This window comes from Suillus subalutaceus (assembly GCF_016647625.1).
Source record: "Suillus subalutaceus strain FC151 chromosome Unknown DFJ58scaffold_31, whole genome shotgun sequence".
Lineage (NCBI taxonomy): Eukaryota > Fungi > Basidiomycota > Agaricomycetes > Boletales > Suillaceae > Suillus > Suillus subalutaceus.
In genome coordinates, this window is record NW_024540280.1 from 300384 (window position 1) to 319558 (window position 19175).

General features: G+C 49.6%; 7 protein-coding genes across 7 annotated transcripts; 5 read left to right on the plus strand and 2 right to left on the minus strand.

Annotated features, from left to right (window-relative positions):
* Nucleotides 1-66: 66 nt before the first annotated feature.
* DFJ58DRAFT_701215 (uncharacterized protein) lies at nucleotides 67-2834 on the plus strand. The gene is made up of 12 exons (XM_041383595.1): nucleotides 67-359; nucleotides 415-548; nucleotides 599-689; nucleotides 751-1103; nucleotides 1161-1272; nucleotides 1323-1350; nucleotides 1402-1434; nucleotides 1485-1655; nucleotides 1706-2162; nucleotides 2215-2253; nucleotides 2304-2542; nucleotides 2591-2834. The coding sequence occupies exons 1-12, from the start codon at nucleotides 179-181 to the stop codon at nucleotides 2748-2750; spliced, it is 1998 nt and encodes a 665-aa protein (XP_041245871.1). The 5' UTR covers nucleotides 67-178; the 3' UTR covers nucleotides 2751-2834.
* Nucleotides 2818-5484, plus strand: DFJ58DRAFT_778657 (Vps5 C terminal like-domain-containing protein). Its single transcript, XM_041389648.1, has 10 exons — nucleotides 2818-3715; nucleotides 3766-3897; nucleotides 3951-4223; nucleotides 4276-4374; nucleotides 4428-4521; nucleotides 4572-4742; nucleotides 4790-4824; nucleotides 4877-5026; nucleotides 5079-5231; nucleotides 5282-5484. The coding sequence occupies exons 1-10, from the start codon at nucleotides 2930-2932 to the stop codon at nucleotides 5354-5356; spliced, it is 1968 nt and encodes a 655-aa protein (XP_041245872.1). The 5' UTR covers nucleotides 2818-2929; the 3' UTR covers nucleotides 5357-5484.
* On the minus strand, nucleotides 5474-6311 carry DFJ58DRAFT_778658 (uncharacterized protein). Its single transcript, XM_041389649.1, has 2 exons — nucleotides 5755-6311; nucleotides 5474-5697 (listed from the first exon to the last, which is right to left on the minus strand). Exon 1 carries the CDS (start codon nucleotides 6119-6121, stop codon nucleotides 5759-5761), a length of 363 nt encoding a protein of 120 aa, XP_041245873.1. The 5' UTR covers nucleotides 6122-6311; the 3' UTR covers nucleotides 5474-5697; nucleotides 5755-5758.
* A 191-nt stretch (nucleotides 6312-6502) lies between these two features.
* Nucleotides 6503-9976, plus strand: DFJ58DRAFT_744440 (E1-E2 ATPase-domain-containing protein). The gene is made up of 5 exons (XM_041387316.1): nucleotides 6503-6913; nucleotides 6963-7082; nucleotides 7131-7790; nucleotides 7847-9274; nucleotides 9342-9976. Exons 1-5 carry the CDS (start codon nucleotides 6734-6736, stop codon nucleotides 9849-9851), a joined length of 2898 nt encoding a protein of 965 aa, XP_041245874.1. The 5' UTR covers nucleotides 6503-6733; the 3' UTR covers nucleotides 9852-9976.
* An 892-nt stretch (nucleotides 9977-10868) lies between these two features.
* On the plus strand, nucleotides 10869-12280 carry DFJ58DRAFT_726000 (heterokaryon incompatibility protein-domain-containing protein; the record flags this gene model as incomplete). Its single annotated transcript, XM_041385311.1, has 3 exons — nucleotides 10869-10904; nucleotides 10957-12083; nucleotides 12136-12280. 3 exons carry the CDS (start codon nucleotides 10869-10871, stop codon nucleotides 12278-12280), a joined length of 1308 nt encoding a protein of 435 aa, XP_041245875.1.
* Nucleotides 12281-13258: 978 nt separating this feature from the next.
* Nucleotides 13259-14339, plus strand: DFJ58DRAFT_726001 (uncharacterized protein; the record flags this gene model as incomplete). Its single annotated transcript, XM_041385312.1, has 4 exons — nucleotides 13259-13715; nucleotides 13774-13980; nucleotides 14039-14157; nucleotides 14223-14339. The coding sequence occupies 4 exons, from the start codon at nucleotides 13259-13261 to the stop codon at nucleotides 14337-14339; spliced, it is 900 nt and encodes a 299-aa protein (XP_041245876.1).
* Nucleotides 14340-14833: 494 nt separating this feature from the next.
* Nucleotides 14834-18701, minus strand: DFJ58DRAFT_715590 (uncharacterized protein; the record flags this gene model as incomplete). The annotated part of the gene is made up of 7 exons (XM_041384140.1): nucleotides 14834-14956; nucleotides 15014-16092; nucleotides 16144-16573; nucleotides 16691-17790; nucleotides 17838-17973; nucleotides 18035-18305; nucleotides 18682-18701. 7 exons carry the CDS (start codon nucleotides 18699-18701, stop codon nucleotides 14834-14836), a joined length of 3159 nt encoding a protein of 1052 aa, XP_041245877.1.
* Nucleotides 18702-19175: the final 474 nt, after the last annotated feature.

Here is a 19175-nt window from a genome sequence, read left to right on the forward strand (position 1 = left end):
GCTGGTTAGGAATTTCAATCGAGATTATTGGCCGAGCGGTCACAGTTTGATGGTGCTGCAAACACGCGGCAGTCTCCTTGTTTGGTGACTTTGACTGCTTGAAGTTCTTAGTTCATTCCTGTTCATTCATTTACTGCTGAGTCCGCACTACGATCACCTTCAATTTGCCGCAGCCAGGATGTTCAACGCACCGCGGCCAGCCCAACGATATGCTTCCGCACCTGCCAACGGTCTTGGAGGCAGTTTCGTCGATGAGAATCCACTGGCTGCCTCAATTTATGACGATCCGTGGAGCGCTGCCCCCTCACCTTCCCCGCAACCCATACCAAATGTGTCATCTGCTCTTAGCTCAGTTTTAGGTGTGAATTGAGATAAAAACTTTGTGGTTCCGTCTGACTAGTGATGGTTGGACAGCGGAAGCGACTGTCCCGGATTCATATAACAGGGCATTTGCCGTCGTAGATGCAACAAATTCTGGAGAGACGTCCGTAAACGCATTGTCTCGTGTTTTGTCGACGTCTGGATTACCTGCGACGACTGTAGACAAAGTGAGTGATGCGGTGGTTGGCGGTAGGACAGATTGCTCATCCCATGTCAGATCGTGAACCTCGTAAGCTCTCGACCAAGGGTGTCCAAGCTCGAATTCTTCGTGGCTCTTGCATTATTAGCGCTTGCTCAGTCCGGCAAAGGTGCGAGATTCGTTTATTCAACCATGGGTTACATCAATACATAAGTGGGCTCGGGTACTAGACATCAGCGTGGAACAAGTCGCTGCCCGTGCTGCGGAAAACAGTTTACCCGAACCATTTCTCCACCTTGACGCCCTACAGCCGAGCACGTCGGCTCTCTCTTCCCCCTACCCAACTTATAGGCAGGCCACTTTGGACCCGTGGAGCGCACCTCGTTTTGGAAATAATGGGGGAGGGTCTGACTTTGCTGCCCCTCGGAGTGCGACGACGATCAATGGTGGAGCTGCATCAAGTTTAGCGGGGTCGGGGTTGCCGAGGGAGTGGTGGAAGATACAAGAAACCGTGGATGTGACTATCCAAGGGCAGCAGGGGTTCATCCTGAATCGGTATACGGTGTATGAGATTATCACTGAAGTGAGAGCACACTCGTCTATCCCTTTCCAATACACTGATATTATATGGTGTGCCTAGCACGGCACACCTGTCCATCGCCGGTATTCAGAGTTTACGTTTTTATGGGATTGCTTGGTGCGACGATACCCTTTCCGTCTGCTACCTGCCCTTCCGCCCAAGCGTGTGCAGCGTAAGCCCTGTGTTATGCAATCTTTGGTTTGATTCTCATGTGGATTGAAGCCGACGCTGCGTTCATTGAGCAACGAAGGTGTGGAAACATGGTGCTTGCCAGTCAGGACATCTGAAATGTTTGTAACAGGAAAGGTCTTGCGAGGTTTTTGAACGCTGTGATGTATGTGACTACTATCCTCATTTGGTATACTTGGATTGAGGGTCGTTCAGAAACCATCCGGTGATCAAGGAGGACGGTCTCCTTGCGACATTCCTTTCGGAACCTTCCTTCGAGAACTGGCGAAAACACACCGCCGTATCGCTAGAAGAAGAATCTGCTAGCAGACATATTGATAGGATAGAAGAAATCACCGTCCCAAGTGACCTCGAAGACAAGCTTGTGTATGTGTAACATATTCATTATCTCTGCCGTCCGCTTAAAGGTTTTGAAGTTTCGTGCGGGGGAAGATGAGTCCATTAATAGAGCAGTGGCAGAGAATATGCATATTGGCAGAACGCATAATAAAGAGACGCGAATCAGCTGCGGTACGGATCCCTCCAAGTCTCAGGCGCACCTATTTACCGGCTCACTTCACTTTCCCTTTCTTCTCTCCCCATCATTCTCCTCTGGATAACCATGACCATGATCATGTACCTGGACCCGCTTCGTCAACAACGTCGTTGGCTGGTTCTTTATCAATATTGTCCCTGCGCACTGCGCGTTCCGATGACCTTGAATTGGATGATCAGGCAGACCTGGCGCGGCTGACCAATGTGCTTAGGGCCGTCGTTGAAGTGAACGAACGGTGTTGGAGGGGGGATGAGTGCGAATTGTGTGATGGCGTGCGACAGGGGATTGCACAAGTTGCTTCACATACACAACGGCAATCTGATTTGCTGGAACAACGAGTCAGTGTATTACTCTATCTAGTTTTTCTACTTGTTGAACCCTTCACTGCAGACAAACGCATTGCTCTACTCAACGTTGGAGGCGCTGAAGGTAAGCAAATCGCCAGCAGGTTGTTGATACGTTTATTCTCGATGATGCAGAGTCAAAGGGATCTGTATATTGCGATGCGAGATCTGTTCGTCCGCCGCGACCGTCTATCTGTTGATAATGTCGACCGGTTGAAGAAACGAGTTGATTCGAATTCGATGAAACTCGAGGGTATAAAGGCTGCTCAGAAGGACGGCTGGCAGGATGACGCCGATCGAATTATTGGTCTGATAGAGAAAGACCAAGCGACGATCGCTACACTATTAAACCGAAGAGTGTTTATCCGTGCTTCGTGAGTGTTTCACGGCTGCCATTTTTTGTGGTTGTTAACGCCCTCTAGGATGTGGCATGAGCTTCGTGTGGTGCTGCATAATATGGAGAATGCTTTGCTCAGCAAGTTAGTGCAGAATCTGGCTCATGATGAGCAAGCTTTCGCCAGTAGTGTGCTTGCTAATTGGGTATCTCTTGGAAATGCTGTCGAGGAGATGCCATATGAGTAGGACTACTTATGATGTGGATATATCTTGACGCTGTATGTAGCCAGAATGATTATGTGACCAGACTTCGTGTGATTACACGCTGAAGTACTCGTTTTAGTGTTGAAACTTGATCAAGTACTATATGTGCTAAAACTCACTCCCAGGCCCGTCATTCAATTCAGTCCTTCGCATTTCATTCCATGGACGGTTTTGACGACCTTCTCGCACCCTCTCGGAACGTCCTCGAAGAAAATCCATTCGAAGACCCGTTCGCTAAACGCTCTTCTTCGCCAGACCCATGGTCTAGCTTCTCCCATACTAACTCAGGGCCAGCGCATCATGATATCGACTACTACAGGACCGGCTTCGAGGATGAGCCAGTACGCAGTACTAGTGCAACACCTACGACTGCGTCATATGTAACAGGCGACCACGGGCACAGTGATCGGAGCAGCCTGATTGCAGCTGACCCACTAGATGCGGCTGCAGTGACTACTGAAGACCATGATGATGAGCACAGCGCAGCGCCGACAGATACTACCTCCCCACGTACACCTGGCTTCAGCATGTATACATCTAGCGCGGAAGAGCATACAACGACCGTCTCCGAACCTACATCAGAATCGCCCGTTCCTCAAGATGAGAAGCCGGTCAGAGCAGTAATACCACCTCACAGGGAGTCATCCCCATCCCTTACTCCAGCTATTTCCTCTACCAAAATTGCCACACCTTCTGACAGTCCAGAGCGTGCTGTTATCTCGCCACTGGAGCGGAGTTTCTCTCCAGTAGTTGATCAAACTTTTGCAAGTGTTACGGTAGAAGCGGAATCCCAGCGAGGTTGGCAGTCTGACTGGGGAGCGAATGATCCATTGCCACCTGTTCATTCGCCTGTCGTGAATACTGCAGCCGATGAGGAAGATGATGATGACAAGCCGATTTGCCAATCTGCCAAATTCAAGGGCGTAGACAGGATTAATTCTCCCCAGGTGAGTGTCTGCCCAATGGATTATGAATTGTTGTACCCATTGTGCAGCAGCTGGCAACATCACCTGCTTCTACCAGGAACAGCAGCGAATCATCAGCTCCAATCTTCGTCATTTCGGTCGACGATCCTCAGCGTGTGGGTGACCCCATTCGGTCGTTCATCATGTATACCGTGCATACACGAGTGAGCTACTTTTGCTTCGTGCTGCCGATAACATCACTCAAGGAGCCTCTTAGACGACCTCTCCACTTTTCCAGAAGTCAATATTTTCTGTGCTACGTCGGTATTCAGACTTCCTATGGCTATACGAAACACTTTCAGCCAACAATCCGGGTGTCGTTGTCCCTCCCGTACCAGAGAAAAGCCCGTTTGGGCGTTTCGACGAGACATTTGTACAACAGCGGCGAGTGGCGCTCGAGAAATGTATCCAAAAGATTGTCAATCACCCAGTGCTGGCAAAGGACCCTGACCTCAAACTTTTCCTCGAAAGTGACACTTTCTCCTTAGACGTGCGTTATACGGTTCCGCTGCTCAAGTTTCCTTGGCTTGAGCGACATACAGATAAAACACAGGAAAGCTGAGCTTTCGCATGAAAGGGGAGGACTCATGGCATCTATCGGCCAAACCTTGACGGGTTCGCGGTTTCATGAAACCGATGAGGTTCGTCATAAAGCCTGTTTATCACAACGCATGTTGACTTCACATTCCTGCAGTGGTTTGATAGACAGCGTGCATATCTGGATGGCCTCGAATCGCAGTTGCGTGGATTAGTGAAGTCAATAGAAATCGTTGCGAAGCAACGAGCCGGTGTGTCGTCTTCCGATATATCGCCAGTGCATTGTTTGATTGCCTTACAGAATTGGCTGCTGCAACTGGGGAGTTTGCTACTGCAATCACTGATTTGTCAGTCTCAGACATTGGAAAGCAACTGGCGCAATCCTTGGCTGCCATGGCTGACGTCCAGCACAAGGCTGAGGAGGTTCAAACCATCCAATCGCAACAGGACATAATGACTCTTTTAGCTACCGGCAAGTCTACTGTTTTACATTTCTAGCAATAATTAAGTGGTCTTTAGCGGACGAATATTCAAGGTTGATCAACTCTGTCCGAGTCGGTTGCCCGGTGTCTTTCATACGTTGCTTCATCTGACTTTGTTTCCTAGATGGCTTTCAACTCTCGCATGCGAACGTACACTGCATGGCAAAATGCTGATTCTGACGTCCGCCGTGTTAAGCAAAATCATGAACGACTTCGAGCTCAAGGTCGTCTGCCTACGGATCGGATGAGCCACACCGTTAGCCAAATATCAGAGGTGCGATCATTTCTTTTTTTTTGTAGGAAATTCTTACAGTTGAGTTGGTTAGGCTGAACGTCGAGCTCTGGACGCCAAGCACGAATTTGATCAGTGCTCAAAGCTGATCAAATCTGAAATGGCAAGATTTGAGCAGGAGCGCGTGGATGATTTCAAGATATCTTTGCAATCTTTCCTGGACGGGATGATTACCAGACAGAAAGAGGTATGTGCTGCAATATGACGCTTTAAATGAAGACCTCAATACTGTTGCAGCTCATTATTACATGGGAAAACTACCAACAAATCCTCCTGAAACGTGTTGCTACTTCTGACGGGAGTAAAGTTTGATGGTCATAGCGAAGTGATAACATGTATCGTTTGCGGATATACTTTGCTTATCATACGTCGAGCGTTTGTGATCGTGTCTTATGAAGCTTGGAGATTCTCGGCTTCTTTTAATTCATCTTTCATCCAAATTGAATGTCTGATTCTAGAACTTGCCGATTTGGCAGAAAATGAAACAATCGTTTGATCGTCCCGGTAGGATCCAGATGACTTCTAGCTTTCGCGAATCCGGATGTACAAAAGCCTCTACCATATTGTAGCAAGCACCATTGCTATCGATCGGTAGCAAATTGTACGGTGCCCATCAAGTTGGGTGAAGAGCAGAGCAGAGGTGATTGTCAGCTCTGCAAAAATAGACAAGTCAGATGGTTCCTTTCAAAAACGGAAGACACCGCAGTCACATAGTCACTGCACGCAATTGTCCAAAGGGGTCGCCACATATGAATCAGTGACTGGCACCAGGCACCTCCAGGTACACGGCGAACCGCGATAAGCTATTGAAAAGTAGTAGTACTGGCGTTGAAGATACAGGAGCAATACTCGCGCCGTCGAAACAAGAAGTGATGGAGGATCTTTGGACTGAGCAGAATGTGCATGAATGCCAGCTAGAAAATAAGCCATTATCCTGGATCCACCTATGACATACCCGACACCGCTCACGATTACATAGCAGCGCCGCTGCCAGTGAAAGGATCCCACGAAACCTGCAACCGAAGACAGCGTGCTGGAAAAAGAAACAGCCAAAGTATCCTGTGGAAGTTGTAGCATCGACAGTGCCCGACGCTGATTAAAATGGTATTGCCGACTAAGAAGAGGGCTACAGCCTGCAGACTCCGGAGGAACGCAGACAACTTGACAGCCGACCGACAGTCACCTTTCACGATTATAGAAAAAGACCCATCTAGGACAGTGGTTTAACGTTCAACGTAGGTTTCGAAGGAGACAAAATGTTGGCAGCAGAACTAGGTCAGTGGCTACAAATATATATCGCTCGTCCCCCCCAAAAAAAAGAACTAGCTTACTGCAGGTACACGCTAGTACTAACATGGTGATGCCAGGGCTTCCGCTGATGACGTGGGATGGAATGATGACGTAAGGCATTTAGACCTTAGAAAGGTACATACGGACGTGTACTCTATACTAAAATGCGGTGAACACTGCGACAGCTCGGTCTCCTTTACAAAGCCTTCCTTCGCCCGCCGATTTAGTCTCAGATCTGTTCTATAAGTAATACCACCGCTATCACAGTGCTGGTGCTTACTTTCTCTTCTCTGAAACACTACGCACATCTCAACCGAGAACGATTCCGAACTTCCAGCTTGGCATAGTGCGCTAGGCGTTTCATATATAAGTATTTTGCCCCTCGTGGCTATCTGAACTATGTCAATCATATCTGGCATTCTGTCAAGCGCCTTAGAAAGGACAAAGCTCGCAGCTCTTGGAAATGTCGAACTTCCTCTCATGGATGACGAACCGCTGGCGGTCGCTAAGGCAGACGACAGTGGCTTAGGAAAATGTGAAATACGAATAGAGGGCATGACGTGCGGTGCATGTGTAGAGGTAAGCTCGTGTCATGCCAATGCATTATACATGTATTCATCGGTTGTAGTCTATCGAAGGCATGCTTAGACCGCAAGCCGGCATACATTCAATCAAAGTCGCACTTCTTGCTGAAAGAGGTGTAGTCGAGTATGACCCTTCTGTATGGACACCAGAGAAGATTGTCAATGTTAGTCTGTCGCTGACACATCAGGTGCATGCTGATCATTATTGGCAGGAAATTTCAGACATAGGATTTGATGCCACTGAAATACCAATAGCGCGCTGTGATATGATCACATTGCGGATATATGGCATGACATGTGGTTCGTGCACGTCGGCTATAGAAACTGGGCTGCGTGGGATGCCAGGGGTGACTAGCGTTGCCGTCTCACTCACCACCGAGACAGCTAAGATAGAATTTGAACCAAGTCTCGTTGGCCCTCGGGAAATGGTCGAACGCATAGAAGATATGGGTTTTGATGCAATATTGTCAAATCAAGAGGATGCCACGCAAAAACAATCACTTGCCCGAACCAAAGAGATCCAAGAGTGGGCCAGCCGCTTTAAATGGGCGCTCACATTCGCCGTGCCAGTGTTCTTCGTCAGCATGATCGCGATGCACATACCATTCCTCCGACCCCTCGTCAATTTTCATTTATTCAACGGTATCTATCTCGGTGATCTTATCCTTCTTGCCCTTACGACTCCCGCACAATTCTGGGTCGGTCAGAAGTTTTATCGGAATGCGTTCAAAGCACTTAGACATCGTACCGCGACCATGGACGTCTTGGTCATGATCGGAACCTCGGCGGCTTATTTTTATTCGTTATTTGCCTTACTCTTTGCAGCGTTCAACACCACCCCTGACTATCGTCCTTTATTTTCTTCGACACGAGTACTATGCTCATCATGTTCGTATCCCTTGGGCGTTATCTCGAGAACCGCGCAAAGGGAAAGACGAGCGCTGCTCTAACAGATCTCATGGCCCTCGCACCAACCATGGCCACGATCTACACGGATTCTCCGGCATGTACTCAAGAGAAACGCATTCCTACGGAGCTGGTGCAAGTGGGGGATACCATCAAACTTGTCCCCGGAGACAAAGTGCCCGCTGACGGGACGGTCATCCGAGGATCATCCACCGTGGATGAAAGCGCCGTCACTGGCGAACCGGTTCCGGCATTGAAACAGCCTGGAGACAGCGTCATCGGGGGCACCGTCAATGGCCTTGGGACTTTCGACATGCTCGTGACCCGTGCAGGCAAAGATACAGCGCTTGCACAAATCGTCAAACTCGTCGAAGAGGCACAAACATCCAAAGCACCAATTCAGGCATTTGCGGACCGTGTTGCAGGCTTCTTTGTTCCTGCCGTCATCACGCTCGCAGTACTCACATTCGCTACGTGGATGGTGATTTCACATGTCATTAGCGAGGATAAACTCCCAGCTATGTTCCACAGCCACGGTGCGAGCCGGCTAGCAGTTTGTTTGCAGATGTGCATATCAGTGGTGGTGGTCGCATGCCCGTGTGCTCTGGGACTGAGTACGCCGACAGCTATCATGGTTGGCACGGGTGTGGGTGCAAAGAACCAGATCTTTATCAAGGGTGGCAGGGCACTCGAGGCTAGCCGGTCGATCAAACGGATCGTGTTGGACAAAACAGGCACCGTCACGCAGGGGAAACTCACTGTTGCGGGTATGACATGGATGCCCCCACGTGATTCCTCTGAGCTCTTACCCGATGACAACGTCGGCTCTCAATCTTTGTCATTCAAATGCGCCGACGGCACTACTACGCGCGCAACTATCATAGCAATGGTCGCTGCCACGGAGGGCAAGTCCGAACACCCTCTTGCGAAAGCCATCGCCGCTCATGGCAAGAATCTGCTTGCCGGTGCCGATGTCCAATCACCAGCATTGGACATCAAGTCTTTCGAGAGCGTGACTGGTGCTGGTGTGAAAGCTCTTATCTCATCATCTGGTTCCAACTATACTCTATACATCGGAAACGCACGGTTCATCGCGCAATCCAACATTGTACAGCTACCTTCCGTTTTGACGAATTACGAGGCTCAAGAGAGCAAGCTCGGTCGCACGGTGATCTTCGTCTCTTCGTCCCGGGCATCTTCTGCTCCGTTGCCCTTGCTTGCAGTTTCTTTGTCGGACGCCCCCAAGCCCTCGTCTGCGCAGGCAGTCAAGGCACTACAGAGCATGGGCATTGAGGTGAACATGATGACGGGTGACGGGATGGTCACAGCTTTGGCGGTTGCCAGACAAGTGGGGATCAAGTCCGATGGCGTTTGGGCCAACATGAGTCCCAAAGGCAAGGCGTCCCTTGTTACGGACCTTATGGGGCAGGGCAACGGCGGTGTTGCAATGGTATGTGTCTCTGCTCTCTACTCTGTTCGGATGCCTTGGATCTGACCTGTGTATCTTATTCTTTCAGGTTGGTGATGGCATCAATGACTCGCCCGCCCTTGTGGCTGCCACGGTCGGCATCGCCCTTTCCTCAGGGACCTCTGTAGCCATCGAAGCTGCCGACATCGTTCTCATGCGCTCTGATCTCCTCGATGTCGTTGCTGCGCTACACCTTTCGCGCAGCATCTTCTCTACGATCCAACGAAATCTCGTCTGGGCGTGTATATATAATGTACTTGGGATCCCGCTTGCGATGGGCGTGTTCTTGCCCTTTGGGCTGTATATGCATCCGATGCTGGCAGGCGCCGCAATGGCGTTCTCGTCGGTGAGCGTAGTGACGAGCTCGCTGATGCTGCGATGGTGGCGACGGCCGCTGTTGAGTGTGATGCCCGGGGAGACGGTATACGGGGAGACATTGTTTGAGAGCGGGAGAAATGCGTTGGATGATATGTGGGATTCTGTGAAGGGATTGGTGAGGAGGCGGAGGGTGGATGAAGGGTATAGCCAGCTTGCGATGGAAATGTCGGATAGTGTTTGATGGGATTTTGGGAAGTTTAATATTGTTGTATGTATGGTTGATGTATACTCTTTGCGCGTGACTATCTTATTCAAGTTAATACTTAGACTGTACTCTTAGACAAACAATCGTTATATTATCGACCGAGTTATCAGACCATGTGGAAAGCAGTCGTCCTTTCATGATGACAATATTAACATCTGAATTCCTGTACAGCTACTGCATTAATAGTACGTCAACGTTACTAGCTTTGACCTGAGCCTGTCACAAATGGGCTGTTCTGTCAACTCCGTTGTCTCAGGCTCTTCGGCGTGGTCTATATTCATATGCTCATATCCCTTTCTTAAGGTGCTCAAGCCAAAGTGGTCCTTGTCATCGTGGCATCGAACCTGAGAGTCGCCCGGGACTTCCCGAGACACGCGGCGCCATCTGAGACGGCGATCCCGACTTGATTTCATACTAGTGAGTACCATAATTGTACCACTGGCATGCATTACTGTGCATCATATTGTTTAACGCTGCGAAACAACCACGATGCAGCCCGAGTTGTGTCTGAAGAGCCAAAATTATAACATTCGATGCACATGGCAGATCTAAAACTGGGCCGTGTCAAGTCACCCGGTGACCCTAGTAAGTGCCACCCTTAAGCTTAGCTTGATCTCCGGGCTCAAACGTCATCGAGGCAATGCTACAAAAAGTGTGTCATCTGACGAAGAGTCTAGGCACCAATGCCCCCCGATTATCATAGTATAATATGAACCTACTTATGCCGGTTTTCAAAAGCAAGTTAAGTAGACTGGGAGATACTTAATCCCGAAGCTACAGGTCAGACGCAAGCGCTCAAGAGTCAAACCCAAAATAGTGTCTGTCAACCCAATTCCTTGCGGGGTATTGACTTATCAGGCGATATTGGGCATCTGCTACCAGGGCGTCACATGTTCCTGCGCGCCTGAGGTGTTGGCATAGCCAACTTACGGAAGGTAGGCAACGACTTATTAACCTGCTTTTTGTCGACTTCCACAACCTTATTCACCACAGATGTTTCTGATCGCAGATGAACAATCTTCTGTAGAGGTCCGTATTCCTTGTGCGTGATACGTGATTTGACGGATAAATCGAATCGTAGAGCTTTCATACCGCACAGAGTGACGGAGAAGGCGACCTCCCACCCGGAAGGGTGGGCGAAGAAGAAGTCAAGCAAGCGGTTCAAGATATTGCAGGCTCAATACTCCGCGACATGCCCCTCCGATTGTTGAATACCGAAGATGGCAAAATCTATGCTCACCCCGCTCTCATCACGAAATTCGAAGAGTCACATACATTTCGCTCGATTCTCGCCCTCACCATCACCAGGTCTATTCTGGATCAAAAGCAGTACATCATTGAAGTGGTCAAAAACTTCTTTGCATATGTCATGCTCTCACACAGGTGGGAGGGCGACGAACCCGGTTTAAAAGATATCCCAAAAAAGGGTGTTTATCAGCTTTCTACACCGAGATTCGACAAAGTTCGTAATTTTTGTCACAAGGCGCACAAACACAATTTTCAGTGGGCATGGATCGACACATGCTGCATTGATCAGACGAGCAGCGCCGAAGTACAGAAGTCCATCTCTTCCATGTTCTCGTGGTATCGCGAGTCGGCACTGACAATCATCTACCTTTCTGATGTCGTGGAATCTAGCGATCAGGCACTGTTGTTGAGTCAGTGGTTCCGGAGGGGCTGGACTCTTCAAGAATTGCTTGCCGCCAAGGTCATCCGGCTCTACAAGAAGGACTGGGCCCCATTTTCTCAATCCCCAGAGTTCAACCACAAGAACGTTGCCGAGATCCTGGTTGCGTTAGAATCCGCAACTGGGATACAGAAAAGTTACCTCAAATTCTATTGTCCAAGTGTCGAGCACCCTCGAATGAAGCTGAGATGGGCTCTTCAAAGAGTGACCAAGGAGAAGGAAGACGAAGCGTATTGCTTGATGGGAATCTTCGGATTCACTATGCTAGTCAACTACGGAGAGGGTCACCATGCATTCTCTCGACTCTTGATGGAGATCATGAGGCGCACGGGAGATGCGACTCTTCTGGACTGGATCGGGGAGCCGTCAACGCTGAACAGTTCCCTTCCTTCCTCGCCGAGATGCTTCTCGGACGATCCTATCCTAATGGGTATCGACGGCCCCCCTCCTCCTGTTTTGAGTTTTGCGCTGGCTGTAAAGGTCATCTATGTGTTCAAAGGGGCTATCCGCAGGGCAAGAGAGTGAGATTTTTCAATTGAAATACGTATTTGTGCTTACATGCTTTACGTTCAGCTCGTCTCATCTTCAGGACGGTCACAGCACAAGCGAGGAGACAAGCGTTGGTGGGTCTGATGATGATGGCGCACCACATATTGCCAGTATCCCAAGCAATCAGAGCATTTTTTTTGCTCAGACGGGCTACAAGTTTTCCGTTTGAAGGGAGCGAGATGATATCCCTTGCCAAACTTCTCGAGAATCCTCCAAGGCCATACAGTCTTAACGCTGAAATTCACATCACTGTACGGTGCTTTGTGCATGAAGTACTGTGGCTTTACTTCACGCCGGTCTCAGGATCATACCATTGCCGTGCAGATGGCATCCAGCCATTCAGTCTTGTCACCTCCGAGACATTGACGACATCTTCAACAGACCACCGGTCCCCACCTCGTTATTTGTTGGTACGAACCTGGGATCCGCGACTTTCTTACGACTCTTCGCATGTATACCACACCACCATGCCGCTGCTTCGCCAACGACTCAGAAACCCGTTCTATGCAATGTTGCTGGAACGTCATCACGATGGCCGATTCAGAAGAGTATCTACAAGAAAACGTATCGTTGCGGAGCTTGAGCGATTTCCCCCGCAAACGTACGGAGTACGGTCTCTTGATCTTCAATGACACGATGATGTTATATCCCTTGGTGCGCGTCGTCAAAGTCTTCGCATACATGATAACTCTCGAGATGCATAACATTATTTCTAACCATATATCTGAGCATTTTACCAGAAGTTCACTCTATCCATTGCATCATTCTAAATTATTACTGACATACATATCGTATTATCAGTTCGCCTGGAAGCCGCGTTTATCATGTTGATCACCATCTCTAACTTATTTGTACCATACAGCTATGATATTAGTTAGTATTGTACACTGGACATTCAAACACTTTTACTTTCATGTGTGAATTCAACTAATTGCGAGTGTGGTGAGACGCCATCCGCGGGCCCCCCGGATTCCGGAAAGACTGAGATTCACAGTTAGTAACTAGTAAGTGCGCGCGGCTTCAAGGCAACAGAAAGGCACGAGGCTTTCCGGTCCCTTTTCTAGTAGGTCGCCTAGTAGATCGTTTCAATAACGAACAACTTCATTACAAGATCTACGAAGTATTGAATATCTCACGATTGACGGACATGTCAGCCATTGGGAGTGTATTCTTGGGAGATTGGCAGCGACACCGTATAATCTCTTCCACGCCTCCGCCATCATCACCTCCGCCCAGCCAACTTGTACATCAAATGAGCGTCGCATCTGCCTCGCAATCACTCGAGGAACTCATGGAACCTTTGGATGATGTCCAATCAGAGCTATCCGCTGAACAGCCAACTGCTACTGTAACACCTTTAACACAACTCGAACCATCAACCGCACCTCCCGCCATAGATCCCGCCCTATCACTAGAACTAAGACTCCGCTGGCTCGAAGCGCTACTCCTAGGCGTACGGCAGGATGCGCGGGATCGTAAAGGGAAGGATAAAGTGCCAGAGCTCAAGCACGGTGAAACCCTCATTCGCTTAGCAGAGGACGTACAACGGCGCCTGGACAACGTCATACAATCCAACGACGGTCTTCAGAGGTTCATGAGTAAATGTGAGGTTGCTGACACGCGTCTTTCATCATGGTTCTGGTTCTGACGCGTCCATCCTAGATGACCTACATGCCCATCTACTAACTGCAGCATTCGCTCTGTCAGGGGTGCTCCCTGGCCCAGCACCGACATACGAAAACATGTCCCCAGAAGAACTAGAAGCGCTCCTGGTAGAGATGGAGCCAGAAATCCGAGCTGTGGATAGGGACATGCGCGAGATCGAGATACTAGAGCAGAAAGGCGTGACAGCAGCTGGAAAGCTCGCAGGTCTGTCGTGTAGACCCTCACTGATCGTTCACCGAGATCTCATTTTTATTGTCTTTAGACTATGAAACCTTGCAGCCTCGTTTGGACGCGCTTTTGAAAGCGCACCAGGAGGATATTAGATTAGCTGCGTCGTTGGAGAAGCGAATAGCAGCTCTTGTTGACAGACATGCTACTCATGTGCGTATCCGTTCGTTCATCTTCGATCGGTTCTCGTTAATATTAATTGACTTACTGTTTTTCAGGTGGATGCACTGTCTGAACTTTTCGTAGCATGGGACGACGTCCTCACCGAAACCGAAAATAAAGTCATAAAGCTCGAACGTGATCGCGAAGAGCGCCAACGACTAGGCTATGAATAGATACCCTGACAGTCTGCCACCACGCCCTGATATTTTCATCATACATAGGTACTTTACAGTCCTTATAATGAACAGAGGAATGATAATAAAAAGGCTTCCTTCGTTTCTACGCAATCGATCAACTACATTACTCCCACCTCTTGGACCAAGAATAAGGAAAACAGCCATAGGAAGCGGGCGTGGATATATAATGAGAAGTCACAGTTAAATAAGTAACACGGAAATAAAAACCAGGCGGAGAGGAATCATAAAGCGCGTGTCTCGACATACAGACGAGACCGCGGGGGGTTACATTAAGGTGATCCAGAACTGGGTGACAATGACAAGGAAGGACGGTGGCGCAAGAGAAGGAACGCGATGAGGTTGAAACCACGCTAGAACGACATAACAAAACGAGAAAGCATGGACACAAATTAGACAGGGTAACCAGTCACGGGGCATAATAAGAAAAGAAAAAATTGTCAAAAATGAAAAAGAGATGATGTCTTAGGGTATCAGTCGCGCGCTACCCAATCAGTACTCCGAGAAACCAGCTCTACGGAGTTGTCGACGGTCCAGAACAGGCGTTCTGTGGCGCTGCGTCCGTTCCAGCTCTTCTGGTCGCGCAATATCATGGCCTATAATCATGGCCCAGTCAGTCCTGCTTGTGAAAGCTTCAAAAAACATGCACGCACCTGCTGTGCACCAAAATTCCGCTGGTCATGCGCAAACAGCTCGACATTTTCTTCTAAAGCCTCCGCCAAAATCTGAAGGTCTTGGAGCATGGCCTGCATCGCACGCACCGCAGCAAGAGTGAGGATATCCTTGCGGTTACGCATCGTCGTGCCTTCGGTATTGGGCGGAGGAAGTGTTTTAGAGATGCTTTGCAGCACAGTGTGCAGGATGCGTTTGGTCTCATTCATGATCTTCTGCGCTTGAGGGTAGTTCTTTCTCGAAACGAGGACAAGAGCGCGCGTGATCATGTCAGATGCGAGAAGTTCCATTCTGCGCCGGACGATCACTGGATCTGATGGTTTGACTGGCTTGGGTGAAGGAGTAGTAGCTTGAGGAAGGAGAGTGATCGTCAAAAGGACGGGATGTGCGAGGCGTGAAACATGTTTCGACGTGCTGGGATCATAGAAAGACCCGTCGACCTCGAGTACCGGAACCTCATCAATCATCCGATCCATCATGCCGTCCACGAGATCAGCACCATCATCAATGGTCATAGAATCAAGACCCATGCTTTGCACAAACTGATCCGTGGCATTGAGCGCGCGATTACCGTTCTGCGCAGGACGGCGAGTCTCGTTGTTGTCGAGCTCACACTCGATGAGCATCTCTTTGCATTCGCCATAGCGAAGCTCGCCAACGTCGATGTCGACGTTATGGCCATCCGTAGAGAGGATGGATGAGGGCCCACCAGAGACCTTGCGGATGCGGAAACGTTGACCGTCGACGATCTTCATGTGCAGCTTCATGTTAAGCAGGCCAATGGACATCATGCCGCCGATACAGCCAGCGAGACAGGTACGGAGGTCATACCAGTCCTTGACGAAGGTGTATGTCCCACTAGTGTGGTTTGACATGAGCCATAGCGAAGCAGGGTCGTGCGAGCGACCATAGCCAAATGAGTGAATGGGCATGTTTGCAGCTTCGGCACGGGCAAGAACAAGATCCATTTGTGCACGTCTCGTGCTGTCTGCAGCATCGCTCACCAGGATCATCCCCGAGATAGCATTGCGAGCTTTGCGTTGAAGCACAACATCGAGACCTTCAAGACATATGGTCAGCAGAAAGTAAAGATGAAAAGGTGAGCACTAACCATGGTTAACCGCAGTCACAACGTCCGTCTTCTCCTCTTTGGAAGCCCTTACCAAGAATTCGTCATGTTGTCCGTCGTCCGGACGTCCGATTTCATCAATGAATTTGGACAGCCTCCCTCGGCTGAACGCCTTACCAACGCAAAGGTAAGGTGTCTTGCGCACACGTCCGCCAGGTCCTACTTCAAAAGTGACAAGACTCAAACGGTCCTTGGTTCCGAGAGAAGCGAGAATAAAGTCCAGCGATGTCTTGATGACGCGGAGCTTAAGCGCCGCGGTGCTGCGGGGAGCACTGGGTGGAGGGAGCGACACGATAAGAATGAGATCAAGTGCCGGATGTGGGAGGGGAGCAAGTGAATTGGAGGGTCCAGCAGATACATGTGGTGTGACCATGCCTGGAGGATGCGTCTCATAGTGCGAGAGTACATCGTCCTCACCGAGGGGTTGAAGTTTGCTGTGCATTTGTCTAGATTGAGGTTGAGGCACGGAACCATGGGAGGTCGACGAGGACATGGTGGAGCGTGAGGAGCCCTGAAGCAGACTATCGACTGTGCTTGGTGCTGTAGATGTAGTGCTCCCGCTAAGCATCCGCGCAGCCTTTTCTGAACCCCCGAACTCATCCATGTCCAGGCCACGGTCAATGTGCGGCTGCGGCGGCGATGATTGATTCTGGAAGGAGTTTACTAGGCCCTGGATCTGGCTCTTCCACGCATCCAAGGAAGAGCGATCTTTGAAAACGAGGATGAAGGAGTCGAGTCGCTCATCTTCCATTTCAATCGTGAGGCTCATTTCCCCGCTTGTGCTCGCAGTGATACGCTTGATATGTCGCACATAAATGCGACCCTTGAGGCGTAGGACACCCTTGTTGGACTGGTTGTTTGAGCCTGAAACGGAAGTCGAAGCGTCGTTGAAAGCCGGTGACGACAGGAACCGGCCAAGAGACCGCTTTTTCTCCTCTACAACGCAAATGATGGCTTCCTTAAAAAGGTACACGAAGAACTCCCGCACAAGAGCATCTCGGCGGACGGACAGCATGTCATACATTTGCAATGGGCCGAGGCCAGACAACGCGTGACCTTTCCAATCTATTATCCGGTTGCGCAAATCCTCAACGATAGCATTGAAAGGTGACGATTCTTCGCCCTCTTCCTCCGCTGGCGGGCCTGGCCTATAACGGGAAGACTCGGTGGTAGCTGACCATGGCTCGGCATATGAATCATAGCGTTGAGTTTGGGATGGGCGTCGCAAGGTATCATTTTGGGACGGATGAGGCAGCTCTGTTACAGTATCATTTCGAGTGAGCGTGTGAGCACTCCGAGAACCGTATGCATCGGCCATGACAGGACCCGGAACATGAGTTGTTCCACGCCTGGCAGGTAACTCGATTACAACAATGCAGGTCAAAGGTTGACAAGTTTCGCCATTCCGGGTGATGGAAGAAAATTCGGGGCGGACTTGGATTGAAGGTGCGACGACGTAGTGTGATTCGCTTGCTGACTTGACTGAGATGGCGTGGTCTATTGGGTCATCATCTGTGGGATCGTAGGGTTGTTGAGGCACTGGGCTGTGTCGAGAGCGTGAGCCTTGATCACGGCCAGGATAGACTGCAGGGGAATGGGGATTGCCCATGCCAGTTAGAGCGGCGAGTTCTATAACATAGTGAGATTAGTGGATAGGTATCCCTAGTGTGACTCACTATTATTTTTGCTACCGTCTCCGTCGCCAATTTTCATGGGTCGTCTGCAAACACCGCAGACGCCGAGATTTGATTTGCGAGGCACTGCAGGGCGGGCTTGCCCTGGTGGAGGACCATACACAGCGGTAAAACATGCCTATGGTGAGACGAGGAGGAGTGTGATGGACTGGGATATTATGACAAGGAAAAGGACTGACCTCGTGAAGAGAGTGACCACACTCTGGTACTACATGGGGCTTTTCTCCCGGAAGTCTGAAGCTAAAGCTCAAGGGCTCAAGACATACAGGACATTCTTGTTCGTCGTCGATATGTTCATTGTTTGATACAACAGGTAAAGGAGCAGGAGGCATTGCGGCGTATGGGTGGGGGCTGTGACTATCTGTGGCGGATGCGTTGGAAGCTGAATAGGAAGATCGGAGAGAATTCGAAGACAAGGGCGCGATCTGGCGGTTTACGCTGGAAAACAGACTGTAAACCTTTAAATGCCGAGCTCTTTGTAGGTTTTTGTGAATTGGTCGGTAATGGATAGGCAGTAGTGGGAGAGAGATGATGATGATGGGAGTGGTGGAGGTCCAAAGTTGGGTGGCCTATTAATTGATTACGCGGGGACCGGGCTGACGAAGGGGACACTGGTTGTTTCATTACAGTTAGAGAGTGTGTTTGTCGTCGTCAAAGACAGGGAGGTCGAGGTTGGTAACGCCAAAGTAGCGCTGGAGGAGAAAGAGAGGGTATAACTGTGGTATAAGTGTTGGTAGTTGATGTCGTGATGGTTGACGTTCAAGCTTCTTTCTCAACTGTCGATGGGGGCTTGCTCGTTTCCTTGGTCGTGCTAGCCTAAACGTACAAGAATAATAAAATAATCATTCTGTTTCGGCATTTGTGTCTACGTCTATTTTATGCAATGACCCTTAGAAGTTAGCGCTGACGCTCGGCCCCGCTGGCTACTGCGCAATGTTCGTAATAGTGACTGCCAAGCACATAAGAACACCACCTTCTTCATCAATCTGAATAGTAATGCTGGGGCATAGCTATAGGTCCTTGTAGGTCCCTTCAATTTCAATAACCTAACCGCGAGACTTTTTCATATCTCACACTGCAAAATAAATAACCGGGCATCCATACGGTACAGCGTGTGAACCTCAAAATATCACATATATCTCCGTATGTCTGGAAAATGTCAATCGAGCAGCACGAAGGAAGAAATCGGGGGTGACTCGTATAGCCGATCCCACGGCCCCGAGAATCACAAGCAGTGAGCTCACTGGACGGATAACGTATACGAACCTCCTTCATGCTTCCAATCGTCACTCCGTTGCCCGCTTCCTTCATCGACGTGGA

What these genes read in the sequence shown, in the direction of transcription:
- DFJ58DRAFT_778658 (XM_041389649.1), bottom strand. Translation starts at nt 6,121, where the DNA reads ATGCTACAACTTCCACAGGATACTTTGGCTGTTTCTTTTTCCAGCACG.
- DFJ58DRAFT_701215 (XM_041383595.1), top strand. Translation starts at nt 179, where the DNA reads ATGTTCAACGCACCGCGGCCAGCCCAACGATATGCTTCCGCACCTGCC. An exon ending in CTGCGACGACTGTAGACAAA is followed by an intron (nt 549 to 598) that starts GTGAGTGATGCG and finishes ATCCCATGTCAG; the next exon opens with ATCGTGAACCTCGTAAGCTC. An exon ending in GCTTGCTCAGTCCGGCAAAG is followed by an intron (nt 690 to 750) that starts GTGCGAGATTCG and finishes CTCGGGTACTAG; the next exon opens with ACATCAGCGTGGAACAAGTC.
- DFJ58DRAFT_778657 (XM_041389648.1), top strand. Translation starts at nt 2,930, where the DNA reads ATGGACGGTTTTGACGACCTTCTCGCACCCTCTCGGAACGTCCTCGAA. An exon ending in AATGACTCTTTTAGCTACCG is followed by an intron (nt 4,743 to 4,789) that starts GCAAGTCTACTG and finishes AGTGGTCTTTAG; the next exon opens with CGGACGAATATTCAAGGTTG. An exon ending in GGTTGATCAACTCTGTCCGA is followed by an intron (nt 4,825 to 4,876) that starts GTCGGTTGCCCG and finishes TTTGTTTCCTAG; the next exon opens with ATGGCTTTCAACTCTCGCAT.
- DFJ58DRAFT_744440 (XM_041387316.1), top strand. Translation starts at nt 6,734, where the DNA reads ATGTCAATCATATCTGGCATTCTGTCAAGCGCCTTAGAAAGGACAAAG. An exon ending in CACCAGAGAAGATTGTCAAT is followed by an intron (nt 7,083 to 7,130) that starts GTTAGTCTGTCG and finishes CATTATTGGCAG; the next exon opens with GAAATTTCAGACATAGGATT. An exon ending in CTTTATTTTCTTCGACACGA is followed by an intron (nt 7,791 to 7,846) that starts GTACTATGCTCA and finishes AACCGCGCAAAG; the next exon opens with GGAAAGACGAGCGCTGCTCT.